This window comes from Temnothorax longispinosus, chromosome 7 (genome assembly GCF_030848805.1).
Source record: "Temnothorax longispinosus isolate EJ_2023e chromosome 7, Tlon_JGU_v1, whole genome shotgun sequence".
Lineage (NCBI taxonomy): Eukaryota > Metazoa > Arthropoda > Insecta > Hymenoptera > Formicidae > Temnothorax > Temnothorax longispinosus.
In genome coordinates, this window is record NC_092364.1 from 20,465,017 (window position 1) to 20,489,907 (window position 24,891).

The 24,891-nt window shown below is 39.3% G+C and overlaps 4 protein-coding genes across 15 annotated transcripts in view; 2 read left to right on the top strand and 2 right to left on the bottom strand.

Annotated features, from left to right (window-relative positions):
• The window catches only part of LOC139816639 (uncharacterized), a 174,068-nt gene extending 169,206 nt beyond the window's left edge, over positions 1 to 4,862 (top strand). For 10 of the 11 annotated variants that reach the window (XM_071784272.1, XM_071784273.1, XM_071784274.1 and 7 more), the window contains 7 exons: positions 2,114 to 2,593; positions 2,715 to 2,841; positions 2,907 to 3,017; positions 3,286 to 3,535; positions 3,921 to 4,115; positions 4,195 to 4,346; positions 4,573 to 4,862. In XM_071784272.1, coding sequence (XP_071640373.1) covers positions 2,347 to 2,593; positions 2,715 to 2,841; positions 2,907 to 3,017; positions 3,286 to 3,535; positions 3,921 to 4,115; positions 4,195 to 4,346; positions 4,573 to 4,705 — 1,215 coding nt within the window. In that variant the 5' untranslated portion in view covers positions 2,114 to 2,346 and the 3' untranslated portion in view covers positions 4,706 to 4,862. Of the gene's footprint in view, positions 1 to 1,213; positions 1,761 to 2,113; positions 2,594 to 2,714; positions 2,842 to 2,906; positions 3,018 to 3,285; positions 3,536 to 3,920; positions 4,116 to 4,194; positions 4,347 to 4,572 lie in introns of those variants that run through there. The other variant, XM_071784282.1, reaches the window with a different exon arrangement.
• Positions 4,863 to 5,028: 166 nt separating this feature from the next.
• On the top strand, positions 5,029 to 9,120 carry LOC139816638 (acetyl-coenzyme A transporter 1). The gene is made up of 9 exons (XM_071784271.1): positions 5,029 to 5,744; positions 6,174 to 6,463; positions 6,551 to 6,705; positions 6,788 to 6,981; positions 7,058 to 7,242; positions 7,311 to 7,428; positions 7,514 to 7,729; positions 7,822 to 7,997; positions 8,964 to 9,120. The coding sequence occupies exons 1-9, from the start codon at positions 5,526 to 5,528 to the stop codon at positions 8,983 to 8,985; spliced, it is 1,575 nt and encodes a 524-aa protein (XP_071640372.1). The 5' UTR covers positions 5,029 to 5,525; the 3' UTR covers positions 8,986 to 9,120.
• A 1-nt stretch (position 9,121) lies between these two features.
• On the bottom strand, positions 9,122 to 15,523 carry LOC139816637 (cationic amino acid transporter 4). Of its 2 annotated transcripts, none has more exons than XM_071784269.1 (9): positions 15,367 to 15,523; positions 14,399 to 14,551; positions 13,759 to 14,007; positions 13,271 to 13,606; positions 12,788 to 13,034; positions 12,076 to 12,478; positions 11,631 to 11,868; positions 11,387 to 11,548; positions 9,122 to 11,263 (listed from the first exon to the last, which is right to left on the bottom strand). In XM_071784269.1, the coding sequence occupies exons 2-9, from the start codon at positions 14,538 to 14,540 to the stop codon at positions 11,079 to 11,081; spliced, it is 1,962 nt and encodes a 653-aa protein (XP_071640370.1). In that variant the 5' UTR covers positions 14,541 to 14,551; positions 15,367 to 15,523; the 3' UTR covers positions 9,122 to 11,078. The 2 variants fall into 2 exon arrangements, with proteins under 2 accessions (XP_071640370.1, XP_071640371.1); XM_071784270.1 differs by lacking the exon at positions 15,367 to 15,523 and adding an exon at positions 15,224 to 15,240.
• Positions 15,524 to 16,306: 783 nt separating this feature from the next.
• LOC139815949 (cationic amino acid transporter 4-like) lies at positions 16,307 to 24,154 on the bottom strand. Its single transcript, XM_071783235.1, has 10 exons — positions 23,823 to 24,154; positions 22,255 to 22,383; positions 22,013 to 22,129; positions 21,358 to 21,588; positions 20,876 to 21,208; positions 20,437 to 20,683; positions 19,728 to 20,127; positions 19,282 to 19,522; positions 19,034 to 19,195; positions 16,307 to 18,906 (listed from the first exon to the last, which is right to left on the bottom strand). Exons 2-10 carry the CDS (start codon positions 22,376 to 22,378, stop codon positions 18,725 to 18,727), a joined length of 2,037 nt encoding a protein of 678 aa, XP_071639336.1. The 5' UTR covers positions 22,379 to 22,383; positions 23,823 to 24,154; the 3' UTR covers positions 16,307 to 18,724.
• Positions 24,155 to 24,891: the final 737 nt, after the last annotated feature.

Genomic DNA, 24,891 nt, shown 5'->3' on the forward strand with positions numbered 1-24,891 from the left:
GATTGCGATACACATTTAAAAAATGTGTATTAAGAGCTGAAATATGATATAATTTGTTTCATGATTTTACCGATCGGTGTGATCGGCAACGGTGGTCTCTCACGCACGGTATGGTTGGCGCGAGACTGATTCGGACCTCCAGACGATCGCGTTGGTACAGCGGCACCGCGCTGGACCAACGCATGCGTGGGCGTCAGTTCCCATGGAAACCGGGGAACTCGAGGCACCGCGTGTGAATACGTATTGATTACTCTGCTCTCGCTCCGTTCCGCGATCTCTCGTATCTTCTCCGGGCCACCCCATGCCCCATTCTTCTCTCTCTTTCTGCGTCCCGTCCTGTTCCCACTTGGAGAGTATCTCTCCCTCTCCCCCCTCCCCCGTTTGAGCCAGTGGCGGCCGCCCCCTCTTTTCTTTAAATTAGGCCCCTAATGTCCCGTCCCCAGCATCCTCGGCGAATAGAATCGGGTTCTCTCTTTCATTGCAGCTCGCCCGCCCTCGCGGGGGTCGTCGGTTTTGCTTAAATTAATGCCCGCGTCTCGTTCCGCTTCCTGCGGTTGATCGAATACGCGCACTCGACACAATCGCCGATGTACACGCGCTCTCTCCCTTCATGCTTGAACGCTCGCGGGTATAGAGGGTCGAGGAAACGCCTTTTTGTTTCAAACTCGAGGTGCTTCTTACGATTGAAGTTTAAGGCAATTCGCCAACTAAAAGATACTTGACTAGCGACAATCAACTTGGCTACCTGTTGTAGCGATGATTAAAAATGTTGAAAAGATAATGCAGGAACAATAGTCTGGATTATTAGATGTCGTTTTACAAGGACATCTTCGAGATATTCTGACCCAAGGCTTTTCTCGCTGTTGCAAATTTCATAGCGCGGTAATAAAAATTGAAACAATGTGGATACGCTGTAGTCGCTCGATAATTTCGGTCGTTGGTCACACTAGAGGCTACCGCGGCGGAACAAATTGTCCTGTTCACATTTCGTAACGGCGGGATTCGTTAAAGGAACGAAACAGAGGAAAATTGAAATTCGGCGAAATATTTTCGGACCTAGCTATTATTATTTTATCGACTCACTCTCGAGTTTGGTTCTTGCGTGGACCAGATATCTCGATTTGCTGTACAGATCGTGTGTCTCAACTTCTCAAGTCTCTCTCGCTCGAAGCACACCAGGGATTAAAAGAAACTGAGATTACGTGTACGCTTGAATTTTCACCGACAGAAGCTTTCGTGACGCGGAAAGGGCAAGGGACCGTAGCGAACAACAAAGGGAAAGTTGAAAAAAAAACGAAGGAAAAGTTATATACGAGTCTTGTAGCGTATTTCCGCGAAAACAAAATTAATTGAGCGTTAATTACGCGAGAGAAAGCTGGCTGGATTGGATGAGTTTCCTAAAGGGTCATCAAGCATCACGCAAGGTGTTAACTCGAGGTGTTGAGGCGAGATGGATGGACCCTATTGGCGTAATTCCGCCTCGCGGACCTGCCAAATTTCGCAAGAAAGTGACGAAAACAATGGGAAATCTTAATTAATGTGCTGGCGTGACGACTGTTGACTCACTCGTGACACTTTTATTTTCGCTAGTGTTCCTCTGTCGCTTGACGTTTGGTCACACTTTGTGACTTCAGGGACGCAGCTAGTACGGTATTATTTTAAGAGTTACACGGTCTACAATCGTTTACGAAATATTTATGCAGCCGGAATAAGAGTAAAAGCTATCAAATCGTCAGTCGGAGTAAATGTTCCATTATTTTGTAAGCATTTGTCATTATATTATTATCGGTTTTAGACAGTTTGCTTGGATAAACTCCAATGATCGCTTTACTATCATTACATTTGTTGTCTAATGTATCTGATTTTTTTCAAAAAGAACTGAAACTACCTATAAAATTTATATTATCGTTCTGGAAATTAGATATTAAATAAGTAAGAAGCATATATAACACATATGTGTAAATATATATAAAATGTCCCAAAACATCAGGTGTTTGTAACTGTAAAGCTTTAAAAACCTCCGGTTATTTAATTGCAATTACAAAAAAAAAGATACCAAGAAATACAGGAAAAACGTGGAGAGAGTAATTTTTGCTTTCTGACCTCTTTACAGATTTTACTGCAAGAAAATTCTACGTTCGTCCCTGAGGGGTGAATACGCGACAGCATCCCATGCATGACCGCTATATAAATAGGTGAAACTTGAGAAATTGGAGAGCCACTTTTGTGTCATCTCTACGTTAGAACATACACGCTCGTCGAACTACTTGCAACGTCAACATAACTTTCGTACACTCAATATCCGGAACGTTTGGAGTTCGGCCGTCAAGTGGAATACTCGCGACGATGATGCACGTTCTAATTCTCTCTGTCATCCTCGGTGTTTGTCGCGCGCTGGCGGAGAAAAGTGAATACACGACAACGACCGAGCATCCGAAGGGACTCGCCAGTTCGGAGGACCGATTCCTGGTTGACGTCGTCCACGGTAAAAACACGTCGGAGCTCGTCCTCGGTGACGTCGATAAGGAGGAGACGAAGAAAACGGACAAAAAACCGAGGACCGTCCTGCATCGCGACTCGAGTCTTGAAAGAGATAAGTCAATATATTTCCGATCGTTTCTTTCTTCTTTTTTTTCCCTGAACTTAAAGCGCGATAGGAAAATTTGTGATTGCTCGTCGACAATTCGAATTATTCGGAACGTTCCTACTTGCAAGTTCCAGCTGCTGCGGCTCTAAATATGGTTCCAACGGATTGGCACGACCGGATTATAATTACAACAAGATCCCTTTAGAGAGCGGACGGTATCCCCCCCAATACGGCGAGCGACACCCTATTGAGAGGTAATAGATAGAACGCTGTCTTTTACGCGTGAAAAAAAAAATTATAACGTAAAGGCTCTTTTCAGGTACGGATGGCAAACCCAAGGTCGGCCCCCAGGTCCCATCGGAGGCGGCGGCGGCAGGCCCGGTGGAGGAAGCGGAAGCGGAGTCTACGCAGGAAGTCAGTTGGGAGACAGGTAAATTTACTCAACTTCCCGCGACCATAAATTTCCCGCTAATCTCCGTCGGGGTCGTCTGTATTAACTCAGAGAAGACTAGAAAGAGAGAAAGAGAGAGAAAAGGAAGGAGAAACAGAGAGAGAGGTTTCGCTCTGCAAAATTAAAAGAGTGTGAGAAGGTTTACGAAAGTTTAAAGAAATTTAGAAAATGAAATAAGAGACGGTACGTAATATTCCGACGTCGAACATTATACGACTTCATTTTGTACATTTATTTTGATAAAAAGGTACGGGCAGCGTCCGCACGCAAGTGAAACTGCTAATAGACCCAGCGCTTTGGGATATGGCTCGGGAAATACTGGAGGATACGGTTATGGTGCTAGTGGTTACGGGGGCTATGGCAGACCAACTGGACATGGAGGTCCGACCGGTGGCTACGGGGTTACGGGAACGTTGGCCGATGGTGACGAATTTGGTCCCGCCGACCCAGCTTATCCGGATGCTAGCGTACCGCAGGGAAACATTCACGCGCAAAAGGTGCATATTTAACTCGGAAACGGGCACCTGACTTCTTTTTACGCATAAATGTCACCTAAGGTGATTTTTACAATTAAAAATTATTGCCATTAATTACATATTGCATATTTTTGTTCGTTCTATAATTTATTAGTATTTGAGAACAATATGTATATTGATTTACTCAACATTATTTTAAAAAAAGTAAGGAAAAACCCAAAAAATATTTTAAAAACGAAAGCACATTAAAATTACTGTGAGAAAACTTCTTTTTTTCGATACCGGAATATAAAAATCACCCCCAGGCGCCCGTTTCCGGGTTAAGGAAGGAATGAACATTTTTCGCCTAAAAATATCTTGACAATCAATTAAGGAAGTGAATAAGAAATTATATTTTTCCGTTAAGGCCATAGCGTTGAAAGCTCTGGCGGGCGTCGCGCTGATCGGGGCAGCCGCGGCGTTAGCTTCAAACCCGGTTCTTCTGCCAATCGGCATCGTGACCGGCGGCAGAAGGAAAAGATCGGAAACTTTCCCGGCGGAGGAACGGCCTGACGTCCAAATGGATTACATTTTATACATGCTGAAGCAAAACTTAGCTAAGGTACGATCGCGCGGCGCGATCTCTTCGCGCGGAAACCTTGCCAAACCGCTATTTTCTTTCTTTTTTTTTTAATGGGCAGATACAACGGGATGGCTCCAGCAACAAACTGGTTGTATCTCCAAGATGCGTCGCCAGATTGACCTGCGAGATCCAAAAGGATTACCTGTCCGATCTCGATAACAAGGACGTCGAGGTCTTGAGCGCAAACCGGAAATATCACCTTACCAATCTGTATGCTATTTTACACATTGCAGTAACTGAGTGTTTCGCGTGTTAATCGATCGATTATTAAAGGCGCCCCTACATAATTCGCAATTCGCGAAACGCAAGATACACGCACAGTGTCCACGTGTCAATCTAACTTCTCTGTGTGTAATATCGTGCGTGCGGTGATTACGCTAAGTTTCGCGAATTGCGACTTACGTAGAGACGTCTTGACCCAATTGAATTTTTGCAGGATACGAAACAACGTGCTTAATACCCGTACCGTGCGATCGGACGTGAAGGATCTGATAAATCGAGCTGTCGGCGTAGCATCGGAGAACGAGAGCTGCGACGTGTTCGCCTGTAATTACATAAGAAAAGGTTGAGAGCGTGACTTGTAACCCTTTTGTAACATTCATTATTAACACTCATCCCTACCGTTTGACAAAGGAGAATGTAATGCATACACGCAGAAATAAAGTCTCTTCGTGCGATCGTAGTGTCGCAACTTGAGAAACCCGAAGAAAGCCCCGTATCAGACTAAAAAGCCTTATTTTTAAGCGTCCCTCCAGACGCCACTCCACTCGCGAAACGCGCGCAAGGTGGCGCCTCCGCGCTCCATCTGTCCTTGTCTGTCCTCGTCCGGTATGCGTCGAGCAGTGTCGCACCAGAGGTCGCGCGCACGTGACGTTGCGCGGACAGAAAAAAACAAGGTATAACTGACGTGTCCTAATAAGGGGCAACTGGGGGCAACGTGGCTGAACGTGGCAACGCGACGGTGTTTGGAGCAGTCAGCGGTTTCAAGTTCTCGTCGTCGTGCGAGCTGACGCTTCGCTTCCCTTTCCGACGGCGTTTCCGTCGTCGCGATGTCGATGTAAGAAGCGAGGTGGAGAACGGAATTTAACGTCGCGAACTGTCATTTCGGCGTTTCGTTTCGTTTCGCGACCGTAAAACCGCGGCTGGCAGCGACAGGTTATGTATCCCGCGGTGATCGCGTCGTCAACGACGACTCGGCCAGCGTAAGTCACTCGCTCGTTCGCGGTCGTCGTCGAGAATCTCAGATCGTCGTCGACGGGGTACCCGACGTCCTGTCGCGCGTTCCGCGATATGCGGTGACAAGTGGATTCTAACCTAATCGGCGATAACCTTGAAAAATCACGTCCAGCGGTGCGCGAGCGGTGAGTATTCGTTGCTGATCGACTCCGTATGGATGTCAATATGAGGAGGAAGCTGGAAAAGAGGCACCGGATGGCGGAGGACGGCGCCGTCGACTCGAGCAACGTCCAGGAGCCCTCCGATCTGCGAGGGGACGAGAAGAGCATCGCGATCCTGTTCTTCTTGTACCTGCTGCAGGGTATCCCGTTGGGGTTGTGCGGCTCGATCCCTATGTTGTTGCAGAACAGAGGGGTTTCGTATCGGCAACAGGTACGCGAAAGCTTTTTTCCACGACGCACAATTAGTCTGCATTGTTAATGATGAGAAAATGCTGATTATAAGGAAAGCATTCGCGTGGTCCAGTTTTTCCAAGTTGCTGTGGTATTTTACAAATATTTGTTCGATGGTAGGATTGATGCTTGAAGAGATTGATTTCTTCGACGTTTATCCTAATTTATTTGATTATTAAAATCAAAGTTAAATAAGAATAATGAAAGAAGCTTTGAGACATAATTATGTACTGGTACCATGTAAAACATTTGTCATTTAATATACAGAATATTCCTAGAACTGGTTTCTAGAACTTATATTTGTACTCTAATAGTACTAATATATATTCTTTGAATTATATTGAAAAGTTACAGGTTTTAATAGTCATGCAAAACATGAAAGTAATGCACCTTTTACTTGTTGACACAGGCAGAATTTAGTTTCGTGCAATGGCCATTTTCGTTGAAGCTCTTTTGGGCGCCCATAGTGGACTCCATTTTTTCCCAAAAGTTTGGAAGGAGAAAGACCTGGTTGATTCCCACACAGTACTTGATGGGCATATTCATGCTCCTCTTGTCGAATTATGTAGAGCACTGGTTGGGCAAAGAGCACGAAAAGCCCAACATCGAGATGTTGACTGCGTTATTCTTCTTCCTGAATGTGCTCGCCGCGACTCAGGACATTGTAGTAGATGGATGGGCGCTCACGATGCTTAAAAGGTACTTTTGCAAAGTATCCAAACCTTGTGTACACGCGTCATATATTTATAATTATAAAATTTGCTTAATTGTGATTTATCCATCAAGGTGCAACGTCGGATATGCGTCTACGTGTAACAGCGTCGGCCAAACGGCGGGCTACTTTATTGGATATGTTTTGTTTATCTCGCTGGAGTCCGCTGAATTTTGTAATAGTTACTTAAGGTCGACCCCTTCTGAGGAAGGCATACTGACTCTGCCTGGTAAGAAGGGCCCAGCAATTGAAAAGATCATTGTTTATATTAAATATGTATTTGAATTGTAACGAGAATGTTTTGTTTGTAGGATTTTTATATTTCTGGGGCTGGACGTTTATTGTTACGACAACGTTCATTGCGTTGTTTAAGCATGAGGATAAGGGCAGAGTTTCAAAGGGCGAAGAGCTAAATATGGATATTAAACATGCATACAAATTACTGTGGGACATAGTTAAATTACCAACCATAAAGACCACAATTATATTTCTCTTAACTGCGAAGGTTGAATACTACTCATTTGCAATTATAATTTGTGGCATAAATTTCATTATATTTACTCGATTATTTCATTCTGCAGATCGGATTTTCAGCATGCGACGCTGTAACCAGTTTAAAGCTCATAGAAGCCGGTTTTCCTAAAGAGAAATTTGCATTTATGGCCGTGCCCATGATACCGTTACAAATAATTTTGCCTTTAATAATCTCGAAATATACTGCTGGGCCCAGACCTATGGACGTTTACATGAAAGCTATGCCCTATAGGTAATTAATGTATGATTTATAGATGATAGATTTTAATTGGATGACACTTATAAATTTAAACAATACAGGTTAGCTTTCGGCTTGATAGCAGCGTGTTTGGTGTGGATTACACCGTTCCTTGTAGTCAATGGACATGTTCCAGCTTATTATTTTGTGATATTGATAGGCATCTACTTTATACATCAGGTAAATATTATATAAACTGTATAAACCTCCTCGATGGATGTTCGATTTAGATTGTTCAACTGTAATGTGCCTTTTTACACTTCAGATTTCTGCAAGTAGTATGTTCGTCGCATCGATGGCTTTCTTCGCGAAAGTGAGCGATCCGGCAGTTGGTGGCACTTACATGACATTACTCAATACCTTGTGCAATCTTGGTGGAAATTGGCCTGCCACTGCCGCGCTTTGGTTTGTCGATCCTTTAACATTCAGACAATGCAGTACCGACTACGCAAATGACTGTAGCACAATTACGGAGCGAGAGGTTGGTTGCAGCGCATTGGCTGTCTTTTTTTAATTTTATTATGCTATATAGAAAAATAACCAACGCGTAAAAATTGTTTATCGCATTTTCAGCTTTGTGCGAATACCAATAACGGTGTTTGCGTTATGCAGCTCGACGGATATTACATAGAGAGCATTCTCTGCTTAATCATAGGTTTCTCCTGGCTTAGGTGGGGTCGTAGAAAAATTAATATATTACAGTCGAAATCAATGTCTGCTTGGAAAATCGTACTTACCCGTACCAACAGGTAACATATCAGCACAGTGTTATAAATCCGTTAACACTGGTACCTGTAAAACTATTAGGAAATTCTTTTCGATGCGTCGTTGCACATACAGTGTATCCAGTATAGTTCCTTTTTTTTACCGTAACAATTAGTCATTACTGTTTACGCTGGTGCTAAACCTGCTACTAAAAATGCTCATCATGAGGTATATTGCGATAAATTGATAACTTTGAAATTATTGTACTATGAATCAAGGCAAAGTTTAGTCTAATTTGCTTAACAATCGCGTTGACACGGATTCCCATAGGAACTATATGGACACACTATATATTTACCTATATGTAGGGTATGTGCATGCATCATTTCCTGTACGTTTACCAAGTGTTCCAGTTTTATGAGAATGTGCGCGAGGTGAATCGATAACGATCCATTCGCCTCGGAAAGCACCATCTATTATAGAATATATATAGTACAGATTCCACAAAGAGAAAACTTGTAATATCATATAATCTCAAATAATTAACAACATTCCGTGCATATGTATATATATAATAAAAGGATCTGTAACGGTTGTCATCCTTAGTTCCTTCGAGTAATGATCGAGATATGATTTAGAGTGACATTAAAATATTTAAATAATACATATTAGTATATATTGTATATTTAACATTAGTAAAATGTTATTTATTATATATATATATATATGGTAAGAAAATATGTGTTATGACATACGTATTTTCCATATATATACATATATACTTGTTATATATGCATATTTATTTATAACAATCAACGAGTCAAATGTTTTCCGAAATGATGCATTACAACAGAAACGGAACCTGTTATTTTTTTACAAAGCGTTATTTTATATTTCATTTAGATAAAATTTTTTATGCGCGCATAAACTTGCAATGTGTTATCTCTCTTTCTGTCTGCGAACAGCGTATTGTTTCAAATATTAATATTTTGCACGGAATATACTTACAGATATTTCATAGAAGTTTTGTAAAACAGACGGAGACGTGTGTGCGACGCATGTTCGCAGTTTCTATTGTAAATACATCTAAAAGTATTTTACGTACGCATAAAGAACGCATGACGAATATTTAACGCAGGATGTTAATAAAAGTTTTTCATATAAGAAGTTGGGGCTGATATATAACTTTTATTTGAATTCTCTTGTACCTTCCTGATGGCAATATAAAGAAATAAACGCAGTCACAGCCATGGAAATGAATTATCAGGTATGAATACGAGTAACCAGATACAGTTACATCTTTAAATATTCCTGTGGACAGACGTCACTCGCGCAAATATTATAAACGGTTATTATGTTGCATGAAGACAATATTGTGCACTGCTATAACGAGAATCAATAATTGTACGAACGTTTGTATCACTGTAAGGAATTTAAACTTTCGATCGCACGATTACTTTACATCAACATGCAGGAATTTGTATCAATTTTAAGTAATTCAGTGATGATAGATGCGGAGAATTACTTGCTAAGAAATATTTTTGTAAATAAATAATTGGACTTTTAATCGTTTGTCGATGTTCCTATTCGAGATCACTCCATCCTTAAGACGCATCTTAATTGCAATAATAATCATCAGTTGTGGAATATATATCGTCCGTTGCTTTTGAATTGCATTACTAATCTATATTTACCATTTATTTTTACATTAAAACGATATAAACGACTCTTAATAAATAAATTCAACTTGCATACTAAACTATATGTCGTTTAAATATACCTCTTTGTGTCTTGTAGATCATCTTAACGATCTCTATCGTTAATACATCGATATTACGTTATATTGTTATTACGGATACTTTTCACATAATACCATATAATTATACTTGTCATGCACAACACGCGTGTATACAATACACACATAAATTATAGATTGTAAACGATAATGCATTATCACGTAAATAGATATTTTTTTTTGTATCAGAATAAATCTTTCTCGTGAAGCGTGTTACGCTCTAATTATCCTTTTGCGGCTTCACTATTTCATAAATCGACTGAACGAATAAGAGAACGAATAATACCCATTTTTAACATATATATAAATTGTTCTTAACTCACACAATTGTAATAAGAATGAGTCTATTGTAAGATTCATAAATGATTCATAAATCACTAGATCTATCCGTTCCCAAGAAACAATTCTAGATTTGATGCACGAACGTAAATTTATGCCAAATCAAGATACAAAATTATTGTTATTTATTAAATTTAAATATAATTGATAACGACAAAGATTAGTCACATTCGTGTCATAACAACAGAAAGAAAATATGTTTTCTTGCTATCGTATTCTGCTACTTAATCGAGAGTTGTGTTAAAATATACGAAATAAAAAATGATGAGTTCCCGTTGATGATCGAATTTGTGCGTAATAAAACTTATAATAGATAAATTAACAATAAAATAAGATACATTTTTTTCTCTCCGAATTCGTTGCAACACGAAACACAATGTTTCGTAAAACACATATCGCTTAATCTTGCGATTGTGTAATAGCCATAATAATAGCCATCTAGACAGGAAAGAACGATAATGTTTTGTTGATCGTGCTAAGAAGTAAAAGTACGAGCTTAAAATTATATGAAATCGCTGTCGAACAAGATAAAGCTAAGTACGAAAATAGATTTTTTGTACCAGACAAAAACTTTCTCGAGGAGTTCAAAATGCATAAGTTAAAAAGGTCTTCTAAAGTCAATATTTACAAAATATATTCCATAAACTTTGAATTTCAAGCAACATGTAAAGTGGAGCCGCCAAAATAGCAAGTGTGGCGAATATAATCGAAAAATAAATTTTACATATAAAACACATTGTGTCATTTAAGTAGCCGAGCGCATTAATTGTGCGTTAATCACATCAAAACTAATAAAAGTTAAAGATTAAATATGTTGCTCTATATTCCGTTGCACTAGTCTGCGTTATAATTCGCATTGCATACAGTCTTACGTACGAATATTTCGTTGTTGACAGCTTAAACGTTATTTTACTTTTAAAATTCAAGCCATTTCCGCGGCTCCACCGGCGAGCTGGATAGGGAAAACAATTGATAAAAATGTATATTATTTCTAGTCAACAAGTTCTTGGTCGCTCAGAATAGGTGTCTTGTCACTCCTCGGACTAACTCGTAACGTAGATCCCCACTTTGTGCCTTTCTCAGCTTCTGAGGTGGCCATCAAACCGGAATATGAGTTTAGCGTAGTAACGGCTTCTTTACTATAATGGATGCCATATAGAAAGTAGATCATCACCCCTGGAGAAAGAGGAGAAAATAGAGAAATTGAGATGCATTGAAATTTATATGGAGCATATCTAGTTTTGCATTTTAAATTCATGTCTTATTTATATGAACGATACATGATTATAATCAACGTACCGATTGTCATCCATACGAAAAACCGTATCCACGTCATTGCAGACAGGTGCATTATAAGACCGACGTTGAAGAGAATGCTTAACGCTGGTATCAAGGGCACCAGCGGTATTTGGAATTTCCCGGTGGGTGAATTTTGTTTGTGAGCGGCAATTACGAAGAGACCTGCGAATAACAAACAAATAGGGTTGAGTACAACATTTCTTCTGTCGTGTGCAAAACCGGAAAAAAATTGAGATAAACTCACTCGCGATGGGTAGCGGAAGATAACTCGCTGCAAAGAGGTAATCGCTCTTCGTGAACGAAACTGACGTTTCGAACGCTATTATCATAAAAGTACTGAGGAAGCCGCAGCTTGTCGTGTAAATAATCAAACAAGCGCATATGAGAGGTCTCATGTGACGAGTACCGTAATTCGGCAGCCATAGCCAGTCCTCCATCCAGGCGTATCGCGGCTTGAATCTGCTAGATTCTTCGCATAGTAGCTATAATTATGAATAAGTTATTAATAATCTGTTATAAAAGATCTAAGAATTGCCTGGCGCAATGTTATTATATTAGAGCGGCACTTATAGATTTTACGAATCAAAATTTATTACATTTTTTTACAGAAATCAAATATTTTGAAGTTGTACCGTGAGCCGCAATTAAAGCATCCTAAATTTAATCAAAAGCCCTGGCGGCACACTCACTTCGGACTTAGATGCGATGCTGCTGGAGTCCGCTTCCTCCGTAGGTGGCGAGGAACAGCCACTGGTGGGCGTATCAACGCTGGACTGATGCTCGGGCGGATCGGACGATTGCTCGTGCTCGGGCAGATACCTCAGCAGGATAATGCTAATCGCCACGATGGTGTACGCGAGCAGAGTCCCGATCGACATAAACTCCACCAGATGTTTGAGATCGAACATCAGAGCGATTAAAGCACTGAGCACTCCACTTATGATGAGATTGCACACCGGTACTTGCGTGCGCTCGCTGATACGACCGAGGAAGCCGAATAACAGACCGTCGTTCGCCATGGAGTATATCGTCCTTGGGAGGGAGAACAGGGATCCGAAAAGAGTCGTCGTCATTCCGCAAAGGGCACCCACGCTGCAAAAGCCACTTTCGATTAGCGCATTTTAAAAAATTAATTAAATCATCCTTTATTATAATGTACTATATTCTATATCTTTTTAATATATTACATCATAATATTAGAGTATTTTTAATTTAAAAACACCGCGACTTGGTTGTGAGATCTCTTGGTATCGTAGAAATATAGAATAAAAATGATGAAAAAAAGAATGGTGTCTACAGTATTTTTATTTTTACTAGTTTTTGTCATAAAGATATTTCGTGAAAAGAACGTCTATGTTATAAATTTATCGAGTAGAGTTATAGAAAAATAAAATTGCTCGCCTTATCACATATTTAGCCCACGGGATACCCCTGGACGAAAAGGCTTCCGGCAGAGCGGCGGTAACATTAATCTCCCAATACGGCACGACCAGTGTCAGGGCGCCGCTGACTAGCATATATCCAACAATTACTATCGCCATCGAGAGCATCGTCGCCAACGGGATACTCCGTCCTGGATCGCGAGCCTCCTCTCCGGCAGTCGCGATCGAGTCGAAGCCGACGTAGGCGTAGAAACACGTTGCTGCACCTGAATAACGCATCGGGATTTAATGTCTCCGTTTCAACCGGCGAATATCACAGAAGATACAAAAACCATTTCCCTTGTATATAAATCTCTATTTTACGTTCGTACAATTAGCGAACGATTAATCGCCTATCTCGTGTATCCTCCATAATCCTCGAAATCGCGGATTGATGAGGTCACACGAATCCCCCTATATTTCCCATCGCATTTGTTTAATCAATCTACTAGAGATAACTCACCCGTGATTATGCCGCCGAAACCATATGGTAGAAAACCACCGTTCTGACTGCTCCAGTTTGTAATGTCCGCGTAATAAATGCCCAGAACGACGAACAGACCCATCACCGCGAGGTTGATGATGGTCAGCAACGAGTTGACCGTTGCCGAAGTCTTCACCCCTACTCCCAAGAGCATCGCGTAAACCAGACATAATCCGCAAGCTAGGACATCCGGGTAGGTGCCCAGCGGTTCTCCCATGGTCCATTCACCCATCACGGCGCGAGTATAATTGCTAATCGCACCGCCTGTCAACGAATCCACATATCCGCTCCAAGCTCTCGCCACGGACGCCGCGCCTAATTAACACAATAAAAAGTCATTAATTGCCAATCTGATTTAATTTTAGCGCTAATTTAATATTTGACTCAATCTAATTCGATTTTCTTGTTCATTTTTTACTTCTTGTCGGTAAATCCTTCAGGTTCTCCGCGAAAAGATAGGTTCGTACCGATCATGTGCTCCAAGATAAGGTTCCATCCTACGATAAAGGCCCAAAACTCGCCGATGGCGACGTAAGTGTAGATGTACGCGCTGCCCGCTTTCGGTACTCGAGCGGCCAGTTCGGCGTAACAAAGGGCCGCCAAAATGGAAGCGAAACCAGCCACGAGGAAGCTGAACATCACCCCAGGTCCAGCTATGTCGTGCGCGACCGTACCCGTTAGCACGTAAATTCCAGCGCCGACCATATGACCCACGCCTGAAAGTCCGACTCGTTATGCATATGTATAATATATAATTATAGGTACAGGACTGTGATAATTAATATTATCAAGTGTTCAGTAAGTTACATGTAATCTTGAAACGTAATTCCTTCTATACACACAGCATTATTATTATTTACATTAATAGTCCGTGCATTATTGTTGTCTAACGCCACATATCTTTCACTCAAGGCTATTATTCCGGACTATTACGCCGCGCTTATCATCGCACCGCGATAATCGCGCGTGATGTAATGGCAAGTTGCATATCGCTCGCACGCACGAAGCCAGTTACACACAAGACGCATTATATATAAAATATATATATTTTTTTATAATTCCGTCACACACAAAGTTGATTTATTCGAGTCGCAAAGGTATATTCACCGAGCAACGTGATGTCGAAGGTGGAGAGACACCTCTTCATTGGTGTCTCGAGCAAGTCGCCCTGCAGCTTCTTCCGGCGGTACATCTTGTGGCACAAGTCGGACATAACGTGACCCAGGATCATCCTGCGAACCGATGGCATGACGACGGGTTCTGAAACGAGATTTCGACTTACCGACAAAAGTCACTGACCCGTTTGGTCGAAAAGAGAAAAAAGGACAATCGTCCAGTTACGCTTTTTAAATTAAATTATTAAACGAAGGCAATGCAAATGTTAACGGGGTCTCAAGACACGCTTCTAAGGACCCCGCACTAATTATGTAGGAAGTGGGGTCTCGGTAAAATTAATTTTTTAATATGTTTTGTAGCTTATATGATCTACTGAACAAAAAATGTAATGGGCTAAAAGTTAAATAACGGAGTTTTTAAACTACTACTCTCTTCGCATAACCCAGGACGACTCAGATAACCCAGAAGTCCCAGAACGACATGGACGTCACGCATGCACACGTTCTCACACAACAAACATACACACACATACACATATGGGACCAGTTTTCTACCTTTTCTAATTTATTAGGAGAATAGGAATATAATACTCGCAGAACCCGAATTTTTCGTATTTAACTGGCTTTAGGTAAAAAACTATCCATTATTTAACTTCGAGCCTATTACATTTTTTGTTCGGTATAGAGATACAACATATTAAAAAATTAGCCGATTTTACCGAGATGCCATTTTTTATATAATTAGGGCGGAGTCCTTTTCATTAAGTAAAAATAAATAAAAATCGATAATATAAAAATTGTCATATGGTGTCCCAACACAATATGTCACGGCGACCATCACGCACACACATACACGCACTTCCGCGGCGGACGATCGATAAAAAAAAGCGATCCTGGAGTATCTCAAGGAGACTTCGGGATGTAGCGGAATGTACTCATAACGTGGCAGAGCGTACTTACGTTGTAATTACACGGACGACGAGATCGTCGACTACGTGCTACGACGGACCGTGCAGCCGCGATAGCGGATAGACGCCGAGGGGGTCGTATGGCTGATATGGCACGCGATATAAAGGGATAAGGGATGTAATGTTCTCGCGAATGCGCAGTGTAACCGGCCAATCCCAGGCCGGTTCCAGATGTTAAAAAGCAATATTGCTGCTAGCATTAATAATGGCTAGAGAAGGGACTGAGTGAGACAGACAGACAGAGAGAGAGAGAGAGAGAGAGAGAGAGAGAGAGAGATCAATAATAGATCGGAATTTAATATCGTTTCTAAAACTTTCACGGTTTTAATTGACGATTAAAAATCTTTTCTGGATATATTTGCCCCAAATTTTTCTTTTTAAACATTTTGTTTTTGTATTTCTGTTTGTCTTTTATTAAATCTTGATCTGAATCCGCGAGAAACTATCAAACTCTCGAAAATCTCTCAGCATATCGTAATCAGCAAGGAGATGGTGTATTAAATAAAATTCTAAAAAAAAATTGTTTTATGTCTGAAAATTTAAACCTTAAAAAATTATATCTTTGAAAGTCTTAGAAAAATATAATTGATGAAGAAAATAGCACTGATTAAAAAATTTCACGACACGCGATTTCAAAAGTTTCTAGAATTTTAAATCGGTGGATTTAAATCGCAAAAATTTAAAGCTCTATAAATCATTATCAGAATAATAATTGGACATAAGATAGCAAAAATTAAGTTCCGAGCATTACAGCTTCAGGAGTTTTATTTATTATAAATTCTCTTCCATTATCTATACCGATATGAACAAAATTATGACTCTTGTTGCGAATACTAAACCTGCCGATCTGGATCACGGAAATTTGAGGCTTCAAAAATCGACGGAGTATCAATATATAATTAGATACGGGATAAAAATCAAAATTTTGAGCGTTGTATAGCTTCAGGAACTTTATTTATTTGGTTATTGTCATCTTTAGTTCCTTCGAGTCATGATCGAGATACGATTTAGAGTAACATTAAAATATTTAATTAATACATATTAGCATATATTGTATATTTAACATTAATAAAATATTATTTATTATATATATATGATAAGAAAATATGTATTATGACATACGTGTATTTTCCATATATATGCATATATACTTGTTATATATGCATATTTATTTATAACAATCAACGAGTCAAATGTTTTCCGAAATGATGGATTACAACAGAAGCGGAACCTGTTATTTTTTTACAAAGCGTTATTATATATTTCATATAGATAACATTTTTTATGCGCGCATAAACTTGCAATATGTTATCTCTCTTTCTGTCTGCGAACAGTATTGTTTCAAATATTAATATTTTGCACGGAATATACTTACAGATATTTCATAGAAGTTTTGTAAAACAGACGAAGACGTGTGCGCGACGCATGTTCACAGTTTCTATTGTAAATACATCTAAAAGTATTTTACGTACGCATAAAGAACTCATGACGAATATTTAACGCAGGATGTTAATGAAAGTTTTTCATAAGAAGTTGGGGCTGATGTATATAAGTTTTATTTGAATTCTCTTGTACCTTCCTGATGGCAATATAGAGAAATAAACGCAGTCACAACCATGGAAATGAATTATCAGGTATGAATACGAGTAACCAGATACAGTTACATCTGTAAATATCCCTGTGGACGGACGTCACTCGCGCTGGAATTATAAACGGTTCATATGTTGCATGAAGACAATATCTGAATATCAGAATTTAAACTTTCGATCGCACGATTACTTTACATCAACATGCAGGAATTTGTGTCGATTTTAAGTAATTCATAGTGATGATAGGTTGCGGAGAATTACTCGCTAAGAAATATTTTTGTAAATAAATAATTGAATTCTTAATCGTTTGTCGATGTTCCTGTTCGAGATCACTCCATCCTTAAGACGCATCTTAATTGCAATAATAATCATCAGTTGCGGAATATATATCGTCTGTTTGTTTTGAATTGCATTGCTAATCTATATTTAACATTTATTTTTACATTAAAACTATATAAACGACGCTTAATAAATAAATTCAACTTGCATACTATAAACTATATGTCACTTAAATATACCTCTTGTGTCTTGTAGATCATCTTAATGATCTCAATCGTTTAATACATCGATATTACGTTATATTGTCATGCACAATACGTGTGTATACAATACACACAAATTATAGATTGCAAACGATAATGCATTATCACGTAAATAGATATTATTTTTGGTATCAGAATAAATCTTTCTCGCGAAGCGTGTTACGCTCCAATTATCCTTTGCGGCTTAACTATTTCATAAAGCGACTGCATCAATAAGAGAACAAATAATATCCATTTTTAACGTATATATAAATTATTCTTAACTCACACAATTGTAATAAGAATGAGTCTTTTGTGAGATTCATAAATGATTCATAAATCATTAGATCTATCCGTTCCCAAGAAACAATTCTAAATTCGATTGCACGAACGTAAATTTATGCCAAATCAAGATACAAAATTATTATTTATTAAATTTAAATATTATTGATTCCTTGCTATCGTATTCTTAATCGATACTTGTATTAAAATATACAAAATATACGAAATAAGAAATGAGATAAGTTCCCGTTGATCGAATTTGTACGTAATAAAATATATAATAGATAAACTAACAATATAAAATAAGTTACATTTCTCTCCGAATTCGTTGCAACACGAAACACAATGTTTCGTAAAACACATATCGCTTAATCTTGCGAATGTGTAATAATAATAGTTATCTAGACATGAAAGAACGATAATGTTTTATTGATCGTGCTAAGAAGTAAAGGTACGAGCTTAAAATTATATGGAATCACTGTCGAACAAGATAAAGCTAAGTACGAAAATAGATTTTTTGTACCAGACAAAAACTTTCTCGAGAAGTTCAAAATGCATAAGTTAAAAAGGTCTTCTAAAGGAAAAATATTTACAAAATATATTCAATAAACTTTGAATTTCAAGCAACATGTAAAGTGGAGCCGCCGAAGTAACAAGTGTGACGAATATAATCGAAAAATAAATTTTTCATATAAAACACATTGTGTCATTTAAGTAGCTGAGCGCATTAATTGTGCGTTAACCACATGAAAACTAATAAAAGTTAAATATTAAATATGTTGTTCTGTATTCCGTTGCACTAGTCTGCGTTATAATTCGCATTGCATACAATCTTACGTAGGAATAGTTTGTTGTTGACAGCTTAAACATTATTTTACTTTTAAAATTCAAGCCATTTCCACGGCTCCACCAGCGAGCTGGATAAAGAAAACAATTGATAAAAATGTATAACTTATTTCTAGTCAACAAGTTCTTGGTCGCTCGGAATAGGTGACTTGTCACTTTTCGGGCTAACTTGTAACGTAGATCCCCACTTTGTGCCTTTCTCGGCTTCTGAGGTGGCCATCAAACCGGCGCGGCGTTTAGCTTTTCTATACTCTTCCATAGTTTTCTTATATTTTCGAAAGTAGTCCGCCACCCCTGGAGAAAGAGGAGAAATTAGAGAAATGGAGATTCATTGAAATTTATATGGAGCATATCTGGTTTTGCATTTTAAATTCATATATTATTTATATGAATGATACATGATTATGATCAACGTATGTACCCCATAACATCCATAGGAAAAACCGTAGCCACATCCTTGCAGGCAGGTGCATTATCAGACCGACGTTGAAGAGAATGCTTAACGCTGGTATCAAGGGCATCAGCGGTATTTGGAATTTCCCGGTGGGTGGATTTTGTTTGTGAGCGGCAATTATGAAGAGACCTGTGAGCAAACAACGAACAAATACGGTTGAGTACAACATTTCTTCTGTCGTGTGCAAAACCGGAAAAAAATTGAGATAAACTCACTCGCGATGGGTAACAGAAGAAAACTCGCTGCAAAGAGGTAACCGCCCTTCGTGAACGAAACTGACTTTTCGAACGTCGTTATCATAAAAGTACTGAGGAAGCCGCAGCTTATCGTGTAAATAATCAAACAAGTGCATATGAGACGTCTCATGTGACGAGTACCGTAATTCGGCCAGTACCATAGCCAGTGCTCCATCCAGGCGTATCGCGGCTTGAATCTGCTAGATCCATCGCACAGCAGCTATAATTATAAATAATTTATTAATAATCTGTTATAAAAGATCTAAGAATTGCCTGGCGCAATGTTATTATATTAAGGCTGCACTTATAGATTTCAAGAATCAAAATTTATTACATTTTTTACAGAAATCAAATATTTTGAAGTTGTACCGTGAGTCGCAATTAAAGCATCCTAATTTGATCAAAAGCCCTAGCGGCACACTCACTTCGGACGCGATGCTGCTGGAGTGCGCTTCCTCCGTAGGTGGCGAGGAACAGCCACTGCTGGGCTTACCAACTCTGGACAACTGATGTTCGGACGGATCGGACGATTGCTCGTGCTCGGGCAGATACCTCACTAGGATAATGCTAATCGCCACGATGCTGTACGCAAGCAGAGTCCCGATCGACATAAACTCCACCAGATATTTGAGATCGAACATCAGAACGATAAAAGCACTGAACAGTCCATTTATGATGATATTGCACACCTTTACTTGCGTGCGCTTGTTGATACGACCGAGGACAATGAATAACTGACCGTCATTCTCTATGGTTTGTATCGTCCTTGGGAGGAAGAACAGGTATCCGAAAAGAGTCGTCGTCATTCCGCAAAAGGCACCCACGCTGCAAAAGCCACTTTCGATTAGCGCATCTTAAAAAATTAATTAAATCATCCTTTATTATAATATACTATCTTTTATATCTTTTTAATATATTACATCATAATATTAAAGTATTTTTAATTTGAATACACGACTTGATTGTGAGATCTCTTGGTATCGTTGTAGAAATATAGAATAAAAATGATGAAAGAAAGAATGGTGTCTACAGTATTTTTATTTTTACTAGTTTTTGTCATAAAGATATTTCGTGAAAAGAACGTCTATGTTATAAATTTATCGAGTAGAGTTATAGAAAAATAAAATTGCTCGCCTTATCACATATTTAGCCCACGGGATACCCCTGGACGAAAAGGCTTCCGGCAGAGCGGCGGTAACATTAATCTCCCAATACGGCACGACCAGTGTCAGGGCGCCGCTGACCAGCATATATACAACAATTACTATCGCTATCGAGAGCATCGTCGCCAACGGGATACTCCGTCCTGGATCGCGAGCCTCCTCTCCGGCAGTCGCGATCGAGTCGAAGCCGACGTAGGCGTAGAAACACGTTGCTGCACCTGAATAACGCATCAGGATATAACGTCTTCGTCTCAACCGGAGAATATTACAAAAGATACAAAAACCATTTCCCTTGTACATAAATCTCTATGATCCTCCATAATCTTCGAAATCGCGGATTGGTGAGATCACACAAATCCCCCTATATTTTCCGTCGCATTTGTTTAATCAGTCTACTTGAGATAACCCACCCGTGATTACGCCGCCGAAACCATATGGTAGATAACCACCGTCCTGGCTGCTCCAGTTTGTAATGTCCGCGTAATAAATGCCCAGAACGACAAACAGGCCCATCACCGCGAGGTTGATGATTGTCAGCAACGAGTTGACCGTTGCCGAAGTCTTCACCCCTACTCCCAAGAGCATCGCGTAAACCAGACATAATCCGCCAGCTAGGACGTCCGGTTTGAAGCCCTGCTCTCCTATGGTCCGTTCACCCATCACGTCGCGAGTATAATTGCTAATCGCACCGCCTCTCAACGAATGCACGTATCCGCTCCAAGCTTTCGCCACGAACGCCGCGCCTAATTAACACAATAAAAAGTAATTAATTGCCAATCTGATTTAATTTTAGCGCTAATTTAATATTTGACTCAATCTAATTCGATTTTCTTGTTCATTTTTTTTCTTGTCAGTAAATCCTTCAGGTTCTCCGCGAAAAATAGGTTCGTACCGAACGTGTCTTCCAAGTAAAGGTACCAATCTGCGATACAGGCCCAAAACTTGCCGAAGGCGACGTAAGTGCAGATGTACGCGCTGCCCGCCAGTTCGGCGTAACAAAGGGCCGCCAAAATGGAAGCGTAACCAGCCACGAGGAAGCTGAACATCACCCCAGGTCCAGCTATGTCGTGCGCGACCGTACCCGTTAGCACGTAAATTCCAGCGCCGACCATATGACCCACGCCTGAAAGTCCGACTCGTTATGCATATGTATAATATATAATTATAGGTACTGGACTGTGGTAATTAGTAATATCAAGTGTTCAGTAAGTTACATGTAATCTCGAATCGTAATTCCTCCTATACACAGCTTCATTATTATGTACATTAATAGTCCGTGCATTATTATTGTTGTTTAACGCCACATATCTTTCACTCAAGACTATTATTCCGGACCATTACGCTTATCATCACATCGCGATAATCGCGCGTGATGTAATGGCAAGTTGCATATCGCTCGCACGCACGAAGCCAGTTACAAAGCGCATTATATATATATATATATATATTATATATATATATATATATATATATATATATATATATATATATGTATATTATAATTCCGTCACAAAGTTGATTTATTCGAGTCGCAAAAGTATATTCACCGAGCAACGTGATGTCGAAGGTGGAGAGACACTTCTTCATTGATGGTGTCTCGAGCAAGTCGTCCTGCAGCTTCTTCCGGCGGTTCATCTTGTGGCACAAGTCGGACGTGTCACGATCTGTCAAAGTAAGTTAATTCGTCTGTTTTTGGGTCAAAACATTCAACTAATTTACCCGGGATTTCCTCCATCAAAGTTTGGCACTGCTTCTAATGCATCTCTGATTGAAAAGTGCAAATAATTACCTAGTGTTCCTTCATTTATGACCGCCATTCCTGAACTCGATGGTCGTGAACTTTGTGATTGTTTTAATTGTTGAATTACTTGTTGCTGGTGAGCCAAGGTCCTTCGTAATTCATCGATGTCCATCTCTCCTGTGAAGACGGATAATTAATCAATATCGATTCTTCGCTCTTAACATTTCTGGCTATTTTTAAATTGAATTTTGCTCGCACGTAACAGACGTAACGTGGCTCAGGTCAGTCTACTGTATGTACGATAAATATGTCGCTCATATTAAACGAATTGTTTGTTATAACAATTAATGATACTTATAATACTTCAAATCTGTATACCAATTTAGTAATATAATCATTAATCGATATACCTGAGTCATGGACACTTGTGTATTTTACATTTCCTATATTTATATTCCTAATTTCAGTGTTTATAATCCTAATATTCTGTCTGTAACATCGGATAAGAATGAATCCTTCATAATCTATCCGAAAACAGTTTCTGCATCAGAAAGGACATAAAATGGATTAATATATTTTATTTTCTTTCTGATGTAGAAACTGTTTTTGGACAGATTATGAAGGATTCTTTCTTATCCGATGTTACCAGACAGAATATTAGAATTATAAACACTGAAATTATATAAAGGAATTATTTTTCTACTCTGAGAAATCGCAATGCATTCGAAATAGCGCTTAGATAGAGCTCTAGGAATACTGTCTAAGCATAATTTCGAATTTATTACGAATTTTTATGGAGTAGAAAAGTAATTTTTTTTGTATCTGAAGAAGAACTCAGAATTGGTGACATAGAAAAGAATTTCTTTTGAACTCTTAAGAGTTGTTTTAGAACACAAATGATACGGAAAGAAAATACATTTTAAAAATCGGGAATTTAAAAAGAATTCCTTTTCAATTTTCCTTGCTATCTGGGTTGGCATAACCCAGAAGTCCCAGAGCGACATGGACGACACTCATACACACATTCTCACACACACACACGCATACACATGGACCAGTCCTCTACCACATCCATGTTGTTCGGAGAGTAGGAATATAATACTCGCAGAGCCCGATTTTTCATATTTGACTGGCTGTAGCTCAAAAACTATTCATTAATTATTTAACTTCGAGCCCATTACATTTTTTGTTCGGTATATATATATATATATATAGCTAAAACATATTAAAAAATTAGCCGATTTTACCGAGATGCCATTTTTTATATAATTAGGGCGTAGTCCTTTTCATTAAGTAAAAATAAATGGAAATCGATAATATAAAAATTGTCATATGGTGTCCCAAAACAATGGCCGCGTTCAGCAGACACAACTGTTGAGTTCGTCTTATCGACACACTGCGTTGATTGGTTGGTTCTAAAAGCAAGAGCCAATCACATTCGACTGCTACTCAGCGGCTTGGTTTGCTGAACGCGCTCAATATGTCGCGGCAACCATCACGCGCACACATACGCACTTCCGCGGCGGACGATCGATAAAAAAAAGCGATCCTGGAGTATCTCAATGAGACTTCGGGATGTAGCGGAATGTATTCATAACGTGGCAAAGCGTACTTACGTTGTAATTACACGGACGACGAGATCGTCGACTACGTGCTACGACGGACCGTGCAGCCGCGATAGCGGATTAGACGCCGAGGGGGTCGTACGGCTGATGTGGCTCGCGATATAAAGGGATACAAATGCTTCGAAGCAATCCTCTTCTCTTTTCTTTCAATGAAGAAAGAAGGACGCTGCGAAGCATTTGTAGCGTCAAGTTGGACCGCAGCCAAGGGATGTGATGACTAATGTTATTCTCGCGAATGCGCAGTGTAACCGGTCAATCCCAGGCCGGTTCCAGATGTTAAGGGGGCTTTATACGTCTATTGCACATATTTTCAAAAATTTTTTTGTCATAGTAAAATGTATTGAAATATCTCGAAACTTTTATATATTTTCTCACATATATTGAAGTACATAAAAAAATTTTTTTTTCTTTTTCTTATTTACGGCGACAAATGTAAGGGTATCCCATAGAAATCTGGTTGACATGATATCTCGAGTTAGAAACGTCTGAAACAAAAAATTCAAACGGGATATTAAAATATAAGTAAGTGGCTATAGCCAACAAAATGGCGGACTTTTGAATATCTCGACGAATATCTTGCAGTTTATTGCAACTAAAAAAATCCGCCATTTTGTTTCTTTTTACCCAAAATGTTTAATTCTAGTACCGGCTATAGCCACTTACTTATATTTTAGTATCCCGTTTGAATTTTTTGTTTCAGACGTTTCTAACTCGAGATACCATGTCAACCAGATTTCTATGGGATACCCTTACATTTGTCGCCATAAATAAGAAAAAGAAAAAAACATTTTTTTTATGTACTTCAATATAGGTGAAAAAATATATAAAAGTTTCGAGATATTTCAATACATTTTACTATATATGACAAAAAAATTCTTGAAAATATGTGCAATAGACGTATAAAGCCCCCTTAAACAGCAATATCGCTGCTAGCATTAATGATGAGCTAGAGAAGGGGACAGGGGCCCGATTCTCTAACGATAAACGTATGCGTAAACTCTGCTCTAACAGAAAAGCTGCAAGCTTATTGGCTAAAAACTGTGCGATAGCTAATCAATTT

What these genes read in the sequence shown, in the direction of transcription:
- LOC139816638 (XM_071784271.1), top strand. Translation starts at nt 5,526, where the DNA reads ATGGATGTCAATATGAGGAGGAAGCTGGAAAAGAGGCACCGGATGGCG. An exon ending in ATGAAAGCTATGCCCTATAG is followed by an intron (nt 7,243 to 7,310) that starts GTAATTAATGTA and finishes TAAACAATACAG; the next exon opens with GTTAGCTTTCGGCTTGATAG. An exon ending in GCATCTACTTTATACATCAG is followed by an intron (nt 7,429 to 7,513) that starts GTAAATATTATA and finishes TTTACACTTCAG; the next exon opens with ATTTCTGCAAGTAGTATGTT.
- LOC139816637 (XM_071784269.1), bottom strand. Translation starts at nt 14,540, where the DNA reads ATGCCATCGGTTCGCAGGATGATCCTGGGTCACGTTATGTCCGACTTG. An exon ending in GCATCGCATCTAAGTCCGAA is followed by an intron (nt 11,869 to 12,075) that starts GTGAGTGTGCCG and finishes TCATAATTATAG; the next exon opens with CTACTATGCGAAGAATCTAG. An exon ending in TTTCGTATGGATGACAATCG is followed by an intron (nt 11,264 to 11,386) that starts GTACGTTGATTA and finishes CTCTTTCTCCAG; the next exon opens with GGGTGATGATCTACTTTCTA.
- LOC139815949 (XM_071783235.1), bottom strand. Translation starts at nt 22,378, where the DNA reads ATGGACATCGATGAATTACGAAGGACCTTGGCTCACCAGCAACAAGTA. An exon ending in CCAGCAGCATCGCGTCCGAA is followed by an intron (nt 19,523 to 19,727) that starts GTGAGTGTGCCG and finishes TTATAATTATAG; the next exon opens with CTGCTGTGCGATGGATCTAG. An exon ending in TCTTCTGTTACCCATCGCGA is followed by an intron (nt 19,196 to 19,281) that starts GTGAGTTTATCT and finishes GTTTGCTCACAG; the next exon opens with GTCTCTTCATAATTGCCGCT.